A 20515-nucleotide genomic window follows, 5' to 3' on the forward strand; every position below is an offset into this window, starting at 1 on the left:
TTATAGTAACTATTTATATAGGGAAATTATCTCTCTTATCTGTGAAATGAGTTGCAAATATTTTCCCCAATTTTATCTTTAACTTTTTACTTTGCTTACAGAAGATTTTGTCATGCAGAAATTATTTATTTTGTATCTTTAATTGACAAATAATAATAACTGCACATTCATAGGGTACATAGTGATGTTTCAATACAAATAATGCATGGTAATCAGATAAAAAGATATAGAATGTTTCACAAACTTGCCTGTCATCCTTGCCCAGGGGCTGTGCTAATCTTCTCTGTATCATTCCAATTTTAGTATATATGCTGCCAAAGTGAGCCAGAAATTTTTTTTAGTAGTAAAATTTATCAAAGTTATTTCATGACTTGGATTTTATGTAATGGTTTATGCCTTCCCCCCTCTTAAGGTTATAAAATAATTCTTTCATGGTTTTTTTTTTTGTGCCTTTGTGATTTCATTTTGTCATTTAAATCCTTGATCCACTTAGATTTTATTGGTGTGAGAAAAATAGATCCAAGTTTATTTTTTTTCCATGTGGCTCAACAGTTGTCCCAACACCACTTATCAAATCATTCTCCATCTTCCCCCCACCTCGCATTTGAAATGCTACCTTTGTTACACATTATATACTACAGTATGTATTTGGACCTATTTTCATATATTCTATTCTATTGATTTATCTAGACAGAATTGCTTTTGAATTCCACCTCCCTTACCAGTTTATCTGTGTGATCATATCTTATTGAAGAAAAATGGACAGTCAAATAAAGAAATAACCAATCTATCTGCATCCTGCACCTATATCCCCACCCTTTGCTTTGCCTCACCCCCTATTACAAAGGAAAACATGATCCTGCTCCTGTTATGCACTGGGTCCCAACTCCTCTGATCTGCTCTAGGACTTTGCTCCTAAAGCCACCATGTCTTCTGCACCATTAATTTCCAGCTCTTTTGGAGGATTGCCATATTAACATTCCTTAATAATATTTTTAAAGCAACCAAACAAAAAACCTTGTTCCTAATAGCACCTTCCAGTTATGATCTCATTTCTCCATTCATCTTCAGAATAAAAAATCCATTTCTGTACCTTCTGTTTCTCCTCAGCCCACCCCATTCTTACCTCAATTGGTGAAATGACTCTTCCCAGGGATACCAGCAACTTCCATCTTGACAAGTCTAGTAATCAGCTCTTTTTTTTTATCTCATTGTATTTCATCTCAGTCTTTCAGCATGATTTGAGTGAACTAGCTTCAATGACTGTACAATCACTGGATTTCCTCGTACTGAACCAACCTGTTGAGTTGTCTCAGGGCTCTTTCTCATCTTCCTTCTAAGAGAGCTCGTTCAGTTTTGTGACTTTAAATACCACCTGTAAATTGACATGCAAATTTTTGTCTCTGTCTCTATCCTAACCCCTGAACTCCAGAGTGGAACATCCAATTTCCTATTGAACAACTTCAGTTGGATGTCTAGTATGCAAGCAGAGCTTCGGATTTCTCTCTCAGACCTATTCCTTCCTAATCTTTCTCCATCTTAGATAGTAGTTCTACCACACATTCAGATATTTAGGCCGAAAACTGAAAAGTTACCGTTGTTTTCTCCCATTCAGTCAGCAAGTCCTGTCAACTGTTTCTCCAAAGTGTATCCCACATAACATAGTGGTTGGGAGAGTCAGGCTGCCTCAGTTTGAATTCTGGCTAAGTCTTGAGCAAGTTGACATCTGTGACCCAGATTTCTCATCTGTTAAATGAAGTTAAAATAGTTAAAGTTATAAAGTTAAAATACCTCATAAGATTAAAATACAAAATGTAGTACTCAACCAAATTAGTATGTGCAAAGTGCTTAGAACAGTGCCTGACACTTAGTGAGTGGTCAGTAAATGGTGGTGGTGGTGGTGGTTGTCCCCAGTATAGATGGTACTAGTAGTTATACTGGAACTAGTATTATTACCATTTCTGCTGCTGCAGCTATAGCCCAAGCTTCTATCCTTTCTTGCTTGGACTACTGGAATAGCCTCCTATACTTAAAACTCCTGCACTTCTGCTGTCCATTCTCCACACACCAACCAGGATTATCTTTTTGGAAACATAAATTATGTCACTGTCCCGCTTTAAAACTCTCCGGAGGCTTCCCATTGCAATTCTAATAAAATCCAAACAGCTTTCCATGGCATTCAAGGCTTTTTGTGATTTGGCCTCAGCCTACCTCTCAATCTCACATTATGTTACTCTCCCATCACTCACTAGGTGCTGTGGTTTGAATGTGTCCTCCAGATTTCATGTGTTGGAAACTTAATCCCCAAATTTGTATGTTGATTGGAGGTGGAGCCTTTGGGAGATAATTAGGATTAGACAGTATCATCAGAGTGTGGCCCCTGGCAGGACTGGTGGCTTAATAAGAGTAGGAAGAGAGACCTGAGCCAGCACACTCTTGCCCTCTCACCATGTGATGCCTTTTGCCAGAAGCTGAGCAGATTCCAGCGCCATGCTCTTGAACTTCCCAGCCTCCAGAACTGCAAGAAATAAATTTCTTTTCTTTATAAATTACCCAGTCTCGGATATTCTGTTATAGCAACAGAAAGTGGACTAAGACACTAGGCTTCATCCACTCTGGCCTCCTCCTGGTCCCTAGAGCATGCTAACCCTCTCCTGTCTTAGCGTCTTTGCACTTGGTTTTACCTGTGTCTGCAATACTCTTCCCTCAGAGCTGGCTGGTTCCTTCATAATATTCGGGTCTTGGCTAAAATGCCACCTCTTCAGAGGAGTCACCCTTGACCATCTGGTTAAAGTAGCCCCTCCCCCATTCCTTATCCCATTGCTGCCTTATTTTCTTCATTGCACTTAGCACTAATGGGATTTTCTTATTTTTCTGTGTGTTTGTCATAAGTTCCAAGTAGGCAGGGGCTTTGGCTTGTTTACCATTCAAAACAACATCTGCTAAGTTGTGGAGTGCCAAGTTTTTTAAATGGGGGGTGGGAAGTGTTTCCTTGATGGGAGCTTCTTTTCCCAGATAGCCTCTTAATAGTCTGGAACATGCAGCTCATAGTTATTAGAGAATGTTTGCACTTTGGAAAAATGTCTTTGGGAATCTCTGCCTTTTCTATTTCTGAGTCGCAGACTGTATTTTAAATTGTTCTGGAAAGAAAAGTATTTTAACCCAGTTGGAGTACCCACTAAATGTTTTACTTTAAAAAAATATACACAATCTTAAAGTATTAATGGGTATGGTAACACCCTGAGCTCATGTGATATTTACTGTTTTAAAAATAAAATAGTAGTTATGTAGCCGTGAAATGATTACAGCTGCCAACAAACGAGGATCATAATGGAAAGAAGTAATTTCCTCATTTATTTAGAAACCCCAGCAATAGAATGCTATATAAACTGGCTTTGACTTGGTATCTTTTGGACTTTTAGTTAGTTGTCTGAAGTATACTGTAATTTTCACTATTTTTGAGCAGTGATAAGCTCTCAGAATTTAATGGTCATGTTGTTGGTACCCAGGTAAAAGAGGTACTCAATCCTTGTTTGTTGAGTTGAATTGAACTCTTAGCCTAGAAGTGTAAATATTTTGCCATAGTTCAAACTGCTTCTGCTAAAATGTTTTTATGATATAATGATAAGAATAGGATCAGAAATTGCATATATAGTATAACCTCAATTATGCTAAAGATAAGTTGAAAGCAATCTAAAAGGAAGTATGTTAACTTATTTGTGGTGGTGGTGGTGGTGGTGGTGTTCATGTTTTTGAGACAGAGTCTCACTCTGTTGCCCGGGCTAGAGTGCCATGGCGTCAGCCTAGCTCACAGCAACCTCAAACTCCTGGGCTTAAGCAATCCTACTGCCTCAGCCTCCCGAGTAGCTGGGACTACAGGCATTCACCACCATGCCCAGCTAATTTTTTCTGTATATACATATATTTTTAGCTGTCCAAATCATTTCTTTCTATTTTCAGTAGAGACGGGGTCTCGCTCTTGCAGGCTGGTCTCAAACTCCTGGCCTCAAGTGATCCTCCCGCCTCAGCCTCCCAGAATGCTAGGATTACAGGCTTGAGCCACCACGCCCGGCCTATTTGTGTTGTTAAATGGATAGTAGGATTATGGCACTTTTTTCTTAACACTTTTCTGTGTTGGGTAGTAGGCATATGGGTATGATTTCTAGGTAGAAGCTGTGCCCAGCTCTTGGGTGCCCTATACAGCCAGTAATATGAGGCACAGACCCATGGCAGACCTGGCCCACACTTATGATTGCATTTCTAGTAGCAATAGCTACTTTACAGCAACACAGTCTAAAGGACACCCCAAGGTTAAGTCAGGCTGCAAATATTTGTTCATTCACTCAACACATGTACTGAATGGCCAGGCTATATTAGTTTCATTAAGCATAAGGTAAACCAAATAGACATAGCCCCTGCACTTGAATTGCTTCTAGTATGCTAGAGAAGAAGACCCATATTAAATAACTACACACTTAAGCAATTTCATATTATGATAAGGGTTATGAAGGAAAAGTATCAGAGAGCACAGGGCAGGGAAGAGCCTAATTTAGGCTGAGAGTTGCATGTAAGGCTGAGACCCAAAAACTGAGAGAAGTTAGCCAGAAAGGCTTAGAATATGCCAAAGAGAGGAAACTGTGTGGCAAAGCCCAAGAGGCAGAAAAGAGCATTTGAAGACCAGGAGAGACCAGTGTGGATCTGATGCAGCTGAGCTGGGAGACACCAGCACAACATAGGGAGGTATGTGGGGTGGGGTGCAGTTCTATGAGCTACAATTTAGGAAAGCTGTGTCTGTGACCAGAGAAGTCAGACCCACTAAGGAGCAGGGATTCAGTCTCCTCAATTTCCTAACAGCAAAAAGTCTCTTTGCTTGGGTCTCCACACATTCAAAGTGTTCGTTGTGACCTCACTTCGTTTTTTTCTAAGGCCTGGTACCATGGCCAAAGGTAAGTGGGTGCCATGAGTGGACATCACCACTACAGCTTCTGTAGAAACCTGGCCTTTTCCATGCTCAGCGCAAAATCTTGTCAAACAAATGCATGTTCTCAGGATAATGAAGGCAGGCTAGATCCAAGTACTGAAATTAGATTGGCCATCTACTCCAAGAAACACAGAAGTTCTGGTAGTATGGTAGTTGGGGTATATAGTGTTGGATTCTAGTTATGATTTTACTACCAGGTTTTTCGGATGAGGTTTCTTCTTTTATAAAATAGCAGTAAGTGAGCCTTTCAATGAGGTCCTTAATGTAAGGCATGGTGTAGTAAAGATATTAGTAATCTTTTTTTGGTCACTTGTTTATTTGAAATTAGAAGGAACATCTCTTGACTTATTGCCAGTATAGATGAATGTGAAAACAAAGGGGTCCTTTAGCCTGTTTTCATAATCTATGTGGATATATTTCAGTACTGCTGGTACTCCATTATTGTCAGCATGTGGTTGCATTGGAAAATTTTCACTTTTGATCATAGCTTATTATTGAAAACCTACTGTTAGAACAGAAATGCCCTGAGTCATAGGCTTGTTTTATTGCCATGGTATTCTCTGGTTCTTCCCCTAAGTGAGCATACTTCATTTCCCTGCAGAATAAAAACTAGTATCTTGAACCCTAAGAACATGCCTCTTTCCTACACTGGAATTCTGAAGGTGAATGTACTGAGCATTACTTGTTCTTTCATTCTTCTTAGATTCTTCTTAATCCTTTGGTGAAAACTCTGTGACACACGATGGCCACAAATAAGCCCAAGGGTCAGAATTCTTTGGCCTTACACAAAGTCATCATGGTGGGCAGTGGTGGTGTGGGCAAGTCTGCTTTGACTCTACAGTTCATGTATGATGAGGTAAGTGCCAATTTTATAATAGAAATCAAAGTTTGGGCTTTCGGGGAGTATTTCTCTAGCTTAGTTTTGTTACTATTTTGGATGGATTCCTTGAGTTCCTTGAAAGCTGCTGCTAATTTTTTTTTTTTTTCATTTTTAGGTTCAGAGCCAACATCTGTATAACTTGATTTTACAAGTTAAGAACTCAAGGTTCTTAAAAACCTCATGCTTTAAAAACAAAACAAAACGGAAAATAATACCTATTTTTTTAGTAATCTAACTATAGCTTTTTTATAGTTAGTGTTTTAATGGAGATTCCCACCTTTAATTAATAGAACTGGTAGACAGAGTACTTAATTGAGACTCGAGGTTAAGATATATAAAGTATCTCGAAAAAAATCATTGTGTATTTGGCATGACACTACGCTCACCTTTAAACAGATAAAGGCTGTGTCACTAAAATTATAATTACTAGACAGGTTGCAGATTAAGTGTACATGTGTTTATATCAGACTTTTTCATTCCAGAGTTAAGGTCTTAGCCTACAGCAGAATATGCTTTCCCTAGAGGACTGTTATCAAGCCTCAGTGATTACGAGTTGGTGATCCAATGTAAGCATTTATCTTCAATTCTTCCTCACAGCAGAAGCCAGATTTTATAGTTACAGAGTACTTTTCTTAAGCCTCATAACAGTCCTGTGTGCTAGGTGGTAGTAGCCCATTTTACAGATGAGAGAGCAGAACCTCAGAAAGGTTACCCAACTTGCTCAAGAAAAGTGATCTCTGATGAGTAATGAAATGTTAAACCTGCTCTTTGGGCAACAAATTCCTGCAGATTTTTACCACCCTATGTCTTTTTCTATTGCCTGTGCATCAGCATTTTTTTACACACACACAAACCTCTTAAAGCCATCAGTTGTCCTGCTTGTTAGTGACTGTAATAAAAAGTTTTGAGAGAGAGGGAATTGAAATCATACTTTAAATGATATTACTGATTTATTTGTTCAATTCTGTTTTCCATGCTATTTAATAGCTAGTCTTCTCTCAAACTAATCCTTAAATCATTCCCATTCTTGACAACAAGGAAGCCAAAAGTAAGAATATTCACATGCTTAACTTTTGATGACTGCTTAAGCACAGTGTTAGCATGTAAATATGGTAGAACGTTATATAACTTTTACAGTTACAAACATACTGTGTCCATTTTAAAAATTATTTATTGAGTATCTACCATGTACCAGGTGCTATTCTAGGCTTTGCCTCCAAAGCCACCACAATGATGAGTGGCATATTCAAGATCACTGCTCTTAGAGGTTAAACTCTGGTAGTGGGATATAGTCATTAATAAATAAGAAAATGTCAGATAATGAAAGTGTTTATAAGTGCTAATAAAAACCACAAAATGTACGTGTGTATACATATACACACACATGCTAACAATGATATCAAAAGGTTTATCAGGGTATATCAAAGTGATATTTATAGGGTTGGTGATAGGAGTGGGAATGTAAAGTTGCTTAACTATACTATTTTAAAAACCAAAAGTTTGAGGAGAAATCTCAAAATTCAAAATTTGACTTTCTTCAGAGTAGTATAAATCACTTCATTGATGTGGTTTATTTCAGAAAAAGAAAAGATTTAACAGTACTTTCATTGCTTACCTAAATATTGACTTTTAAGTTATTTTGCAGTTCTAACATAAAAATTTGTATTTAGAGTAACATAGAAAATGGGTTCTTATAAGTTTAATAAAATACATTTATAATAGTTTTTGCAGGTATAGTGTTTTAAGGAAGAAAAGCACAGTTTCAAGCTGTAAACAGCCTAGAGGTAATAGTTCAGTGCCCTCTTTTTTCAAATGAGGAAATCAATAAATTGTCTAAAAAGAAAATTAAAATTACTACAGTTTTTACCATTGGAGGAAACTCTTTGTACTATAACTTGGCAGCTTCACGTGAATCCATAATTATTTCAAAATAAGAAGTTTTAAAAAGTAAAAATAATAATTAGAAAATGGATGTTTTTCCTCTTTTCTAGTTTGTGGAGGACTATGAGCCTACCAAAGCAGACAGCTATCGGAAGAAGGTAGTCCTGGATGGAGAGGAAGTTCAGATCGATATCTTAGATACAGCTGGGCAGGAGGACTATGCTGCAATTAGAGACAACTACTTCCGAAGCGGGGAGGGGTTCCTCTGTGTCTTCTCTATTACAGAAATGGAATCCTTTGCAGCCACAGCTGACTTCAGGTATGTCCAAGAGTAATGTCATTACATGTGACATACTACACAGCAGTGTGTTTCCCAGAAGCAGGTGGGCAAGTAGAGGTTCTCACTTGTTAGTCTTTTACTCTGTGTCTAATTGTGTTTATTCCTTTTTTGGTATCAGTATATGATTGTCCACTGTGTATGTACACACAGATATTCAGGATATTTTGCATAATCTTATAGCTACCCCAGTGCTAGCTGTATTAGAGCTTGAGCTTGTGACAGCCTCATATACCAAAAGTCTCTGCATTACTGAAGTATTTCTCTTTAGAATAAACTACGACTACTGCCATAATAGTTAATACTGAGATCACATAATGGAGCTCTCCCAGATTTCACATCTTTCTGTGTTGGTCACTGGTTTCTCAGCACCTATGTAGTACTCAGAAGGCACATTGCCATCATCCTCAAAACACAGATGCCCTGGCAGCACAGACTGAATTTTTGAATAGAAATAATATCACTGTAGACTGGCACACTAGGTTGTGCTGTACAGTATTTTCAAAATCTCATTTGCTGTTTGCTTAATCAAAATCTGGCATCCATTTGGTTTTGGAGGAGGTGGTTTTGGTGAAGGGGAAAGGGGCTCTCCTGTCTATATCAAAGAGAAATTTGGCATAAATAAAATTCTTGAGTAGTTTTGCAAAAATGACATGTATAAATCAAAGGTGTTCTTTAATTATATGTATTTTTATTTCTGTGTTAAATGTTTTAATTATGGAGGACACAAAAGAAGCACGTAATGGGTCCTCTGTTTTCAAGATTCACTCAGCCTAGTTGAATATATAAGGCATGTAACCAAGAGCAAGTTAGTTGACAAAGTACAAAACCTAGGCAGCGGTCATTACAGAGGATTCAGTAGGGGAAAGAAGCTGGAAAACCTTCATGAAATAGATGACCTTGAAGAAAAGAAGGATTTCCACAGATGAGGAAAGAGGACATTTTAGGTAGTTGAGCAAAAAACTAAGCCAAGGCTTATACAGAGCATTCCTTGTTATGTACACTTGAAAGTCTCAGGAACTTGAAGTATTCTAAGAGAACGTTCTTTGCAGAAAGCATGTCATTGAGAGACTTTAAAATACAGATTTATTTGTAAAATTAAGTTTGTTGGTTTCTGTAAGGAAAAAGTTTCATGTCTAATAAACTGTAAAGGATAGCAGACCCTAATAACTTGTAATCCTGGGAGATGTGTTGAAAGTTATATAAATGTCAGTGCTTACTCATTCAGCAGGTATTGAGTGCCTATAATGTATCAGTTCCTGTTCTAGGTAATGGAATAAATGTTATCACTATAGTCATCAAAGCCAAAGTACTGTCTCAAGGGAATAAAGTATTTTCATGCCATGAGAGAACCTTAGGTGATTCCTTTTACAGAAAATAAGGATGATTCATTACTCCTGTGGTGTACCTCCAATGTGTTGCCCTTCCCATAAATAAAAATGGCCCTAGTGACTCACCAAAAATAGGAAAGGCATTTTTGAGACGGTCTGAGTGGTTACAGTAGGCACTCCACATGGTCTAACCTGCAAGTATAGCATAACTGTCAGCTCCTCCCTTTAGCCTTCCTGGTCATGACATCATTAATGCAGAAGCCATTGTTTCCTCATCTGTGTATGCGACATACTTGCTATATCTCTGGTATCACATTTAATACATTCTTATACTGAACTTGATTTGCATGTGTTTTTCCTGATAAAGTAAAAGCTCTTAAGAGCAGGACCTGTTTCTTGCCCATCTCAGTATCCCTAGTACCCATATATGGCAGAGTTGCTAGTATATAACATGTAGTAAGTACATATTTGTAATCATTTGCTTTGATTTGAAAACTCTTAACTTTTTTGTTCTTACTTTCCTTATGTCAAAAATGAAGAAGTTGAATTTTCTACTTTAAAGTTTTGTAATAGCCTCTAAAAGTGTATTTAAACAGAGCATAGCATTAAGCAAAATGTTTGTGAAGGTAACAGACATAGCATTACCTTTCTCTGACATCCAGGAAAGCAGCTAATAAAACTAACCTATTAACTCCAAAGAATATTGTCTTCTCACCTCTGAACCCGGTAGGTCCAGGTTTTCCAAGGCCATGTTTCTGATAGCATCAATCACAATGCAATTTCTGTATTGGTCTTCCTGCAGTGCCTGACTCAGAGTAGCTTAGTTACTAAGAAATAAATTAGTGACTGCATATGTACATGTGACTAGAGGTGCTGGAGTCACAGGCACCTGAGTCAGTGTCACCCTCCTGGTGAGTAGCAAGACTTAGTTGCAAGTCAGTTATCGTTAATAGCTGAGTTCAGGCTGTCAATCATGAAAGAAACTCGTTTAGAAAGTCACAGCAAATTTATTGTCATCAGCCCTGGAACAAGACTGTGATTGACCAAAATCCTTTTCATAAGTACATCATAAATTTAATAGTAATAATGGTAAGTGTTGACTTGCATTTTGCAAGAAAATTATGTGAGTGATAGGAAATGTCATAGCACTATGTAGTGCTATACAGCTTAACGTATATCACCCAGATATTGTACTTGCTTAACATTTTTATTTTCTAAAAGGACATTTAAAGTAAGTACAAACCAGCAAAGGATAGGGGTGACTTTCTGCGTGGTCCGTAGTCTATTAGTGTCAAGAAAACAGTATTCAGGTCCAAAGAACTTCCTGCAAGTGTTGAATCTGTTAGAATGTTAGTAATCAGGTGAATAAATCAGGTGAATGAAGTAATGAGATGAATAATAATAATAATACCTCACACTCATACAGCACTTACCATGTGCCAGACTCTGTTCTAAGCATTAACATGTATAACTCATCTATCAAACAAACCTATGAGGTTGATACTACTGTATTTCATAGATCGAAGATGTACGTTTTTTACATTTTAACATCTTAAAATCAGGGCTTTTCCTTATAGTATGGCATCATACAGTTATAATTGGCAACAGTTTTTCTTGGTAGTACATAATGCTTATAATTAGTGACTTCTTAAATTTTTTTTTTCTCTCTCTCTCTTTTTTTTTTTTTGAGACAGAGTCTCACTTTGTTGCCCGGGCTAGAGTGAGTGCCGTGGCGTCAGCCTAGCTCACAGCAACCTCAAACTCCTGGGCTTAAGCGATCCTACTGCCTCAGCCTCCCCAGTAGCTGGGACTACAGGCATGTGCCACCATGCCCAGCTGATTTTTTCTATATATATTTTTTAGTTGGCCAGATAATTTCTTTCTATTTTTAGTAGAGACGGGGTCTCGCTCTTGCAGAGGCTGGTCTCGAACTCCAGACCTCGAGCGATCCACCTGCCTCGGCCTCCCAGAATGCTAGGATTACAGGCATGAGCCACCGCGCCCAGCCTAAATTTTTTTTTTTAAAAAGGTATTATCCAAATTTATAAATGAAGAAACTGAAACACAGGGAGGTTAAATGACCTGCCCCAGGTTGTGCAGTCAGGAGTGTCAGAGAGTTAAAATTCAGGAGGTCTCCCTCCATGGTCTTGTGCTTAGTGGTGAGGCTTCACTGGCTCTCATTAAGCTAATAATGATTCTCTTATAAAACCATATGGCCACCACATGTTTTTGAAATGGAATGTGTTATGTTTCCTATTTAAAATACAGCTGTTCTCCCTACTGCTTATTTTTTAAATGTATTAAGCATTTTTATACAGGATGTTTTTTTTAAATCATATAATTAAAGTATTCTGTGACATTGTATTATAATATCATTGATTGTTTTGTTAGGATCAATTCTAACCCTCCACTGAACCAACTATTAATAATTTTAAAATATTTTTTCAGTAAGGTAGAATCATCTTTATATGATCAACACTTTCCTTCTACCTTTCTTTTACCTCATGTTATCCCACACATTTGATTTGACCATTATCTATTATATAATATGATAAAGAATTTTTCCCTCTACCAGTTTGTAACTTTGCCATGCAGGGGAAATATCGTATAACTTGGAGAACCTCACCATGATGCCAGACACCTTGGTGTTGATTCCATATCAGAGGTGGGGGTCTCTCATGATAAAGAGCTTTTGGAACTAAACCTTCTGGAACAGGGTTTATTCCCTTAGATACCACATTTTGCAGAGCCTCCGCAGTGTCTACTATACAAGTTGAGTGTGTGCTGTGAAGGTAGATTTCTCAGGTTCGAACCCTAGTTGTGACACTGAGCAAGTTAATGTAATTTCTCTGTGCCTCAGTTTCCTTATCTGTAGAATAATAATGGTACTGCCTGGGCGTGGTGGCTCATGCCTGTAATCCTATCACTCCAGGAGGCCGAGGCAGAAGGATCGTTTTAGCTCAGGAGTACGAGACCAGCCTGAGCAAGACTGAGACCCCGTCTCTACTAAAAACAGAAAGAAATTAGCAGGACAACTAAAAACATATAGAAAAAATTAGCCGGGCGTGGTGTTGCGTGCCGGTAGTCCTAGCTACTTGGGAGGCTGAGGCAGAAGGATCACTTGGGCCCAGGAGTTTGAGGTTGCTGTGAGCTAGGCTGACGCCATGGCACTCTAGCCCAGGCAACAGAGTGAGACTCTGTCTCAAAAAAAAAAAAAAAAAAAAAACAACAGTGGTACTAACTTTATAGGTTTAGGGTGAGGATTAAATGAATTAATGTACATGAAGTACTGAAAACAGTGCTTGGCACATTGTAGGCATTCAGCAAAATGCTAGTGGTAGTGGGGGAGGCAGGTAAACAATTCAGGAAACATTGTCTAAGAAGCACAAAATAAACTAATCTGAAAATAAGCCATAATGAGGATTTTTTACCCAGTCTCTCAAAAATCATTATAAAATATTTACAAAATCAAGTGTACTTTGCTGATCTGCCATTCTAATAATCCCTTTAATTTTCTCATTTTTCTCTTAGTCTAAAATACAGTTGGTTCCAGGATCCTCTGTGGATACCAAAATCCATAAATGATTAAGTCCATTATATGAAATGTCATAGTATTTCCATATAACCTGTATTTTTCCTTTACATCCTCCCATATACTTTAAATCATCTCTAGATTACTTACAATACCTAAGAACAATGTAAATATTATATAAATAGGGGGGTTTTGTTGTATTTTTTATTGTTGTATTGATTTTTTTCCAAGTATTCTTGATCCACATTTGGTTGAACCCACTGATGCAGAGGGCTGACCATACTTATATTCTTATAGTTTCAGCAGCTCTTAACAATTTCACAGGAGAGGCATCTGTAAGATAGCAAGATAGTAAACCGACGTCATACAGATTTCCTTTTGTCTATTGATTTTACAAGAAAACAATCTTCCTCTAGTAGATTAATAATAAAAAGAACAGCTAAAATATACGTAGTATATTTGCTGTGTGCCTTGCACAATTATAAGACTTTACATTTAATCCTCACAGCAACCGTATAAGGAAGGTATTATCATTAGCCCCATTTTATAGGTGAGGAAACTGAGGCAAAGAAGTACTTTGCTCAGAGTCACATGACTAGAAGGAGCAGAGCCATGGTAGTTTTAAAATTTTTGACTTTCGCAGTGTGTAACTTATCTCTAAATGCAAAACTTATGCTCAAGAGCTAACTTCCATTTCTGGCATGTGTGAGGCTTTAAAAATATTTTGTGGGACCCTTGATAAGATGCAATAAGAATGGCACTCTCTACCTCTGTGCTCTTTCTCCCACAAACCCTTAACCTCAGTTTAATCATGAGAAAAGCTTCAGACAAATCCCAGTTGACAGACATTCTATAAATTACCTGACCAGCACTCCTCAGAGCTGTCAAAGTCATCAAAAACAAGGAAAGTCTAAGAACCATCATAGACAAGTGAAGCCTAAAGAGATGTGATGAAACTAAATGGCATGTGGCATCCTGGATGGGATCCTGGAATAGAAAAGGATGTTAGGCAAAAACTAAGGATATCTGAATAAAGTTTGCACATTAGTTAATCATGTGTCAATATTGGTTCATTAATTGTGATAGATTTACCACGCTAAAATAAGATGTTCAGGGGAAACTGGGTGTGGGGTAAATGGAAACTTTCTGCACTATTTTCACAACTTTTCTGTAAATCTAAAACCATTCTAAAATAAAAAATTTATTTTTAAAAAAAGCATTTATTTAGAGGGAAGTGACATTTGACTCTTATTTTGCACCTTTACTGCCATATTTATATTCTCTTCTTTGGTGTATTTTTCCTTCAGTAGTGAAGTGAATGTGTGTAACTCAAATGGTTGATGGTAGAATAAGAAAGAAGTACCGATTGTTTTCTACCCTGTAGTAAATGAGCTTGTTATTACTGTATAGAATCAAATATAATTGTAAATAAGTGCTGATTGCAGATGGCTATTTTGTTATTTTAACATGTAGAAGTAATGTTAATATTTCTTTCTTTTGTCTTACTCAGGGAGCAGATTTTAAGAGTAAAAGAAGATGAGAATGTTCCATTTCTACTGGTTGGTAACAAATCAGATTTAGAAGATAAAAGGCAGGTTTCTGTAGAAGAGGCCAAAAACAGAGCTGACCAGTGGAATGTTAACTATGTGGAAACATCTGCTAAAACGCGAGCGAATGTTGACAAGGTAAAATGTGACTTCCTTACCACTTAGTACATCATGTTAAAAATAAGTGGATTTGCTTTAACTTGGCTCCATTTTGTCTAGAGAGTCTGAGACTTTCAAATAGATTTTATATGTGTCAATTTTTATCATCCCTGAATGCTGAAGATACAGCATGTTAGGGATTTCTTATTTCACCTTGTCCTTAGTTTCCTAAGAGACATTAAAACATGAGACACTGCAGTTAAATGTACCTTTTTTTTTTTTTTTAGCACTGATGACATTCGTGACCTGAATCCCTGCTTTTTTTCCCTTACCCTGTTGGGGCTGGATAATTTAGAAAGATTTGTACAAGTCCCAGGATGCCAGCACTGAACATCCCCACCTCTGACCTGATACCTGCCCAGCCCCATTTAAGTTCTCAAAAGTGAAGGTGTCTCCCAAGATAAAGGAGCCCCAAGATAAGAGGGTTTTTAAATCTCTCTCTCACTACTATGCCTACACTCCCCACTCTCAACCTTTGTTTTCCCCTGAGTGGAAAGGGAAATCCTCTGCCCTCTCTTGTCTTCTCACTTTGTTCAGAGTGGCCCCTCCTAGGGAGACCAGGTATGGAACATTTTATCTGATTCCTAGGAACTTCCCCAAGTGCATTTCATCAGGTTGCCAGAGACCCTCTCCATATTTCGGAAGACTTCCCACTGGGCTGAGGCAGCACAGAATCTTAAAGGCCTCCGGGTGGGACCTTTCTTCAGCCTCCAGGTATCTAGGCTCTACAACTCTCATGGGCAAAAGACTTGCCTATAAAACTGAATAAGCACACATTCTTAGGTCTTACCCCAAGAAATTTTGATTCATTTCATCTGGAATGAAGCCTGAGAATTTGCTTTTCTAGCAAGTTCCCAGACAATGCGGACTATGAACTGGTGTACCACACTTTGAGTCACACTGCTATAGGTGACCTCAAGTTTTAGTGGACTGGTCTGCTTGTGCCTGTATATCCATAACCCTGATCCAGAAAGCATTAGGTTAAAAAAAATTAGAGATTCTTTCTGTTCATTTACTGTAGAATTTAAAACAGTGTCATTTCTGTCTTGTGCTATTTTTTTTTTAAGCACATGATTACATTCCTATAGGTCCAAGATATCTGTATAAAATGAATGCAAGATTTCTACTCAGTATACTAGTTTTCTCTAAGATTAGGACAAATATTTGTAAAGTGCTGATGAAAATATTTTAAGATTCAGTATGTTTGGGGTTTGTTTTGAAAGGAAACATTGAACATTATTGTAGCATATATATATACTTTGCCCCTAATTGATGTCTTGAGCAGGTTGTACAACATACTACCAAAACTGCTTAAACTAAGGGGCATGAGGAAGAGAGGCAAACAGTAATGGTCCAACATACACGTCTGTGTTATAACAGTCCTTGTGGTAGTCATCTGCTGGCATCAGAGGCCCTGGGACATACGGTGTGTGCATTATCACACCTCTTACAGGACAGTAAGAAAAAGACCAACAACCCAGTGGAAAAATGGCCAAAAAAACAGGAACAGGCATGTTGTAGAAAGGAAATGCAAATGGATTTTCAACTGGAAAAGAGGCACGGTCTCACTTATAAAAAAGGAAGTACAATTTAAAAATACAATGGCATATCCTTTTTTTTAACCTGTCATATTTCAAACAAAGAGTTTGAAAATATACTGTTGGCAAGAATGTAGAAAAACAGGAACTTTTCATATGTTGGTGGAAGGGCAATTTGGTTGATTGTCTATCAAAATTATCTCCCAACAATTTTAGTTCTAAAAATGTATTACACAGAAAAAATCCTACACTCATGCATGAATATGTATGTTCAGCGTTAGTCACTGAAACATTATTTGTAGAAGCAAAAGACTAAATATCCAAATATCCAGTAACAGACTGGTTTAAATTATGGTGTGTCTATGCAAGTGAATAACTATCCAACCATTAAAAAGAAATGAGGATAGAACTAAATGTGCTGATGTAGAATGATCTTCAATATAAAATAAGTGAAAAAAGCAAAGTGGTGTCTATAGTTTGCTGCCATCTGTTTTAAATACACACTCATGCGCATATGTATGTATATACTATAAAGGCATATCAGAATCTAGTACATGTGGTTGCCCCCAGAGAACTAAGTCACAAGTGTGTGTTCATTTCACTGTAAATACCCTTGTGAACTTGTGTATTTGAACTTTTTGCCATATGCATGTACAGGTGACCCTTGAACAACATGGGCATGCACTGTGCAGGTCCGTCTATGCACAGATTTTTTTTCTGTAGATACAGTCAGCCCTCCATGTGAGTGTTCTACAACCACAACCAATCGCTGATCCAAAATAAGGTGGTGGGGATGCAAAGCTCGTGTATATGGATGGCTGACTTTCTGTATCTGTGGGTTCTGCAAGGGCCAGTTGTAGCACTTGTGTATGCATGGATTTTGGGATCTGCAGCCGTCCTGGAACCAGTCCCCCTCAGGTACTGAGGGATGACTGTATTTATTACTTTTTTTTTTTCTTTTTTTAAGACAGAGTCTCACTCTGTTGCCCTGGCTGGAGTGCCATGGCATCAGCCTAGCTCACAGCAACCCCAAACTCCTGGGCTCAAGCAATCCTACTGCCTCAGCTTTCCGAGTAGCTGGGACTACAGGCACATGCCACCATGCCCAGCTAATTTTTCTATGTATATTTTTAGTTGTCCAGCTAATGTCTTTCTGTTTTTTTTTTTAGTAGAGATGGGGTCTCGCTCTTGCACAGGCTGGTCTCAAACTCCTGAGCTCAAACAATCCACCTGCCTCGGCCTCCCAGAGTGCTAAGATGACAGGCGTGAGCCACTGTGCCCGGCCTGTATTTATTACTTTTTCAAAAGAGAAAAAGTAAAGGTATAGGACTGTTTTATTTACTATGGCTGTATAACAAAATATACCCCACAAACTTTCTTGGTAAAACAATCATTTATTCTGTTTATAGATTCTATGGCCAAAAATTTGGGCAGGGCACGGTGGAGATGGCTTGTCTTAGCCATATAATGTTTGGTGCCTCAGCTGAAAAGCCGGAAGTATCTAAACGTAGATTCTAAAGGCTTGTTCACACATGTCTGGCTCAGCCAGTTGATGCTGACTGTTGTACAGGGGATGCCTCAGTTCTTCTACATGTGACCTTTTCCATGGGTGCTAGTTTAGGCTTCCTCATAGCACAGTGTGTAGACTTCCAAGGGCAAGTGTCACAAGAGAATAAGAACCACGCAAAACCACCCTGCCTTTTATGACCTAGTCTCTGAAGTTATGCAGTATTATTTCAGCCTCATTCTCTTGGTTGAGCTATGCACAAAGTCACACCTCAGTTCAAGAGGAAGGGGAATAGACTTCACTTCTTGATGGACAGTGGTAAGATTCTGGAAAAGCACATAAAAAATATTGCTGTGGCCAGTTTCAGAATATACAATCTGCAGTTGGTCACCTCTCCAAAGCAGAATTATATTAAATGAGTCTGCTTGTAAACTGAGGTACAAATTCATATTGAAAACTATAATTTTGTGTCCTGCTACATTCTGCAGTGGCTACCAGATAAAGTACCTCAGTAGCTATATACGAGTCATTTGTAGCAACTATTCAATTTCCAGAATTAGGTTATACTCTTTTTTCCTTTTTTTTCCTTTTTTTTTTTTTTGCTGAGGCAATAATCTGATAGAGCTAACATTTATTAGTGCTTATAAGAGCCAGGCAGTGCAACAAACACTAACATGTAACCCTTAACAGTATGAGGCATAGATACTCTTCTCATGCGCACTTTCTAGATGAGGAAATTGAGGTGTGGAGAGATTACATAACTGGGTCAAGATCACAGGGTTGGTGTTGGCACCTGCTGCCTCTGGGTCTGACCAGCTCTGGTGCTCACACTCTCCCTCACTATTTTACTGAAAACAATGATTGGAATAGACTGTGTTATCTCCCATGTTGTATATCATCCACTACTAGAAGCCTGATCATGAATTTTCAGGGGTAGCAAGTGTTAATATTGTTTCCTTCTATTGAATTGCAGAGTGTTACACATTGTCACAGAGAACAAGTACTAGCTTCCCAGAAGATCACCGGGCTCATGCCTTATCCTCATCTGGATTCCAGATAGATGTTTCAAAGAGGCATATTTTAAATCTATTCTGTGAAAAATTATCATAACCACCAGAGCTCTTGGTGGTGCTCTCAGGAGGCCATGCTGCCTGGCACAGAGGAATCATCCAAAGGCTATAAGACCATCTAGGCAAACCTCTGTATTCACTGTTATTAATAGTACTCCTCTAGCTAAATATTCTGGTTCTTTTTTTTTTTTTTAAGACAGAGTCTTGCTCTGTTGCAGAGGCTAGAGTGCCATAGCATCAGCCTAGCTCACAGCAACCTCAAACTCCTGCGCTCTAACAATCCTTCTGCCTCAGCCTCCCAAGTAGCTGGGACTACAGGCATGCGCCACCATGCCCGGCTAATTTTTTCTATATATTTTTAGTTGTCCAACTAATTTTTATTTTTTTTTTAGTAGAGACAGGGTCTCCCTCTTGCTCAGGCTGGTTTTGAACTCCTGACCTTGAGCAGTCCTCCCACCTCGGCCTCCCAGAGTGTTAAGATTACAGGCGTGAGCCACCGCGTCCGGCCGATATTCTGGTTCTTAATGTGTAACTCCAAGGCTGCTCTTGATTTTAAGAAATGTCTGGGCATAATGGGAAGAATTGAAGCAAGTAGATGTCCAAAGGGGAAGTATGATTTATTGTTAAGAGAGCCAATTTTATGTTGAGGAAAGAATTTTGGTAGAAATGTGCTGTATTTTTAAAAATATTATTTTTGGGTTTTTTTATTGTACAAGTAATAGATGAATACATGCTTATTATGTAAAGAAAGATTCATAATACAAAAATATAAGGAGGAAAAGTGAGTCGATTTACACTCATATTTTCCTCCTCCCCCCCCACTTCCTGTAGGTAACCAATGCTAACACCGGTATATATTTCTAGACGTTGAAGGCAGGAATACATACATCTAAGGGAAAGTTTGTGTTTGCTTGTTTTTCCCCGTATATTAATAGGATTTATATATATATATATATATATACACACACACTATATATGTGTGTGTATATATAACGTGTGTATGTTGCTTTTTAAATTTTACCACAAATAGATCTTAGTAGCTCTTTTCATGTCATTGCATATAGATGTACCCACATTGTTTTTAAGATCTACAAAACATTCTATAGTTTAGGCTTTTCCATAATTCAGTCATTTTCCTATTGATGGCATTTTGGTTGTTTGTAGTTTTTCTCTAAGAGGTTGAGTATTACTTATCTGAAATGCTTGGGACCAGAAGTATTTTAGATTTCAGATTTTTTAGGATTTTGGAATGTTTGCATATACATGATGAGGTATGTATTTGTATATGGGGATGGTACTCAAGTCTAACCATGAAATTCATTTATGTTTTGTATATACCTTATACATACAGCCTGAAGGTAATTTTATACAGTATTTTTAATAATTTTGTGTATGAAACAAGTTTTGACCATGACCCATGACATGAGATCAGATGTAATTTTCCACTCGTGGTGTTAGGTCAGCACTCAAAAAGTATTGGATTTTGGAGCATTTGGAATTTTAAATTTTCAGATTAGGTATGCTCAACCTGTACAAACAAGCACTCATGCAAGAGTAAAAACAAGGGTGCATTTTAAATTGTAATGACAAATCACCCTCCAGAAACGCTGTCCTTATACTCTCACCAGCAGTTGTGTGAGAAAACCCTTTCCACACAGCCTTGCCAGCACTAATTAAAACCGCCTTTAAAAATCACCACTAAGATGGGTAACTCATTGTTTTAATTTATGTTTCCTGATTAACAGGCTGAGC

At 38.0% G+C, this 20515-nt stretch overlaps 1 protein-coding gene and 1 non-coding gene across 6 annotated transcripts in view; one reads left to right on the forward strand and one right to left on the reverse strand.

Annotated features, from left to right (window-relative positions):
- The window catches only part of RALA (RAS like proto-oncogene A), a 75577-nt gene that overhangs the window by 47475 nt on the left and 7587 nt on the right, over positions 1 to 20515 (forward strand). For 4 of the 5 annotated variants that reach the window (XM_045565524.1, XM_045565525.1, XM_045565527.1 and 1 more), the window contains 3 exons: positions 5685 to 5837; positions 7853 to 8061; positions 14453 to 14627. In XM_045565524.1, the coding sequence (XP_045421480.1) occupies positions 5724 to 5837; positions 7853 to 8061; positions 14453 to 14627 (498 nt within the window). In that variant the 5' untranslated portion in view covers positions 5685 to 5723. Of the gene's footprint in view, positions 1 to 4694; positions 4741 to 5684; positions 5838 to 7852; positions 8062 to 14452; positions 14628 to 20515 lie in introns of those variants that run through there. The other variant, XM_045565526.1, reaches the window with a different exon arrangement.
- LOC123647822 lies at positions 221 to 327 on the reverse strand. Its single transcript, XR_006738361.1, has one exon. It is a non-coding gene; the product is annotated as a U6 spliceosomal RNA (small nuclear RNA).

This window comes from Lemur catta, chromosome 11 (genome assembly GCF_020740605.2).
Source record: "Lemur catta isolate mLemCat1 chromosome 11, mLemCat1.pri, whole genome shotgun sequence".
Lineage (NCBI taxonomy): Eukaryota > Metazoa > Chordata > Mammalia > Primates > Lemuridae > Lemur > Lemur catta.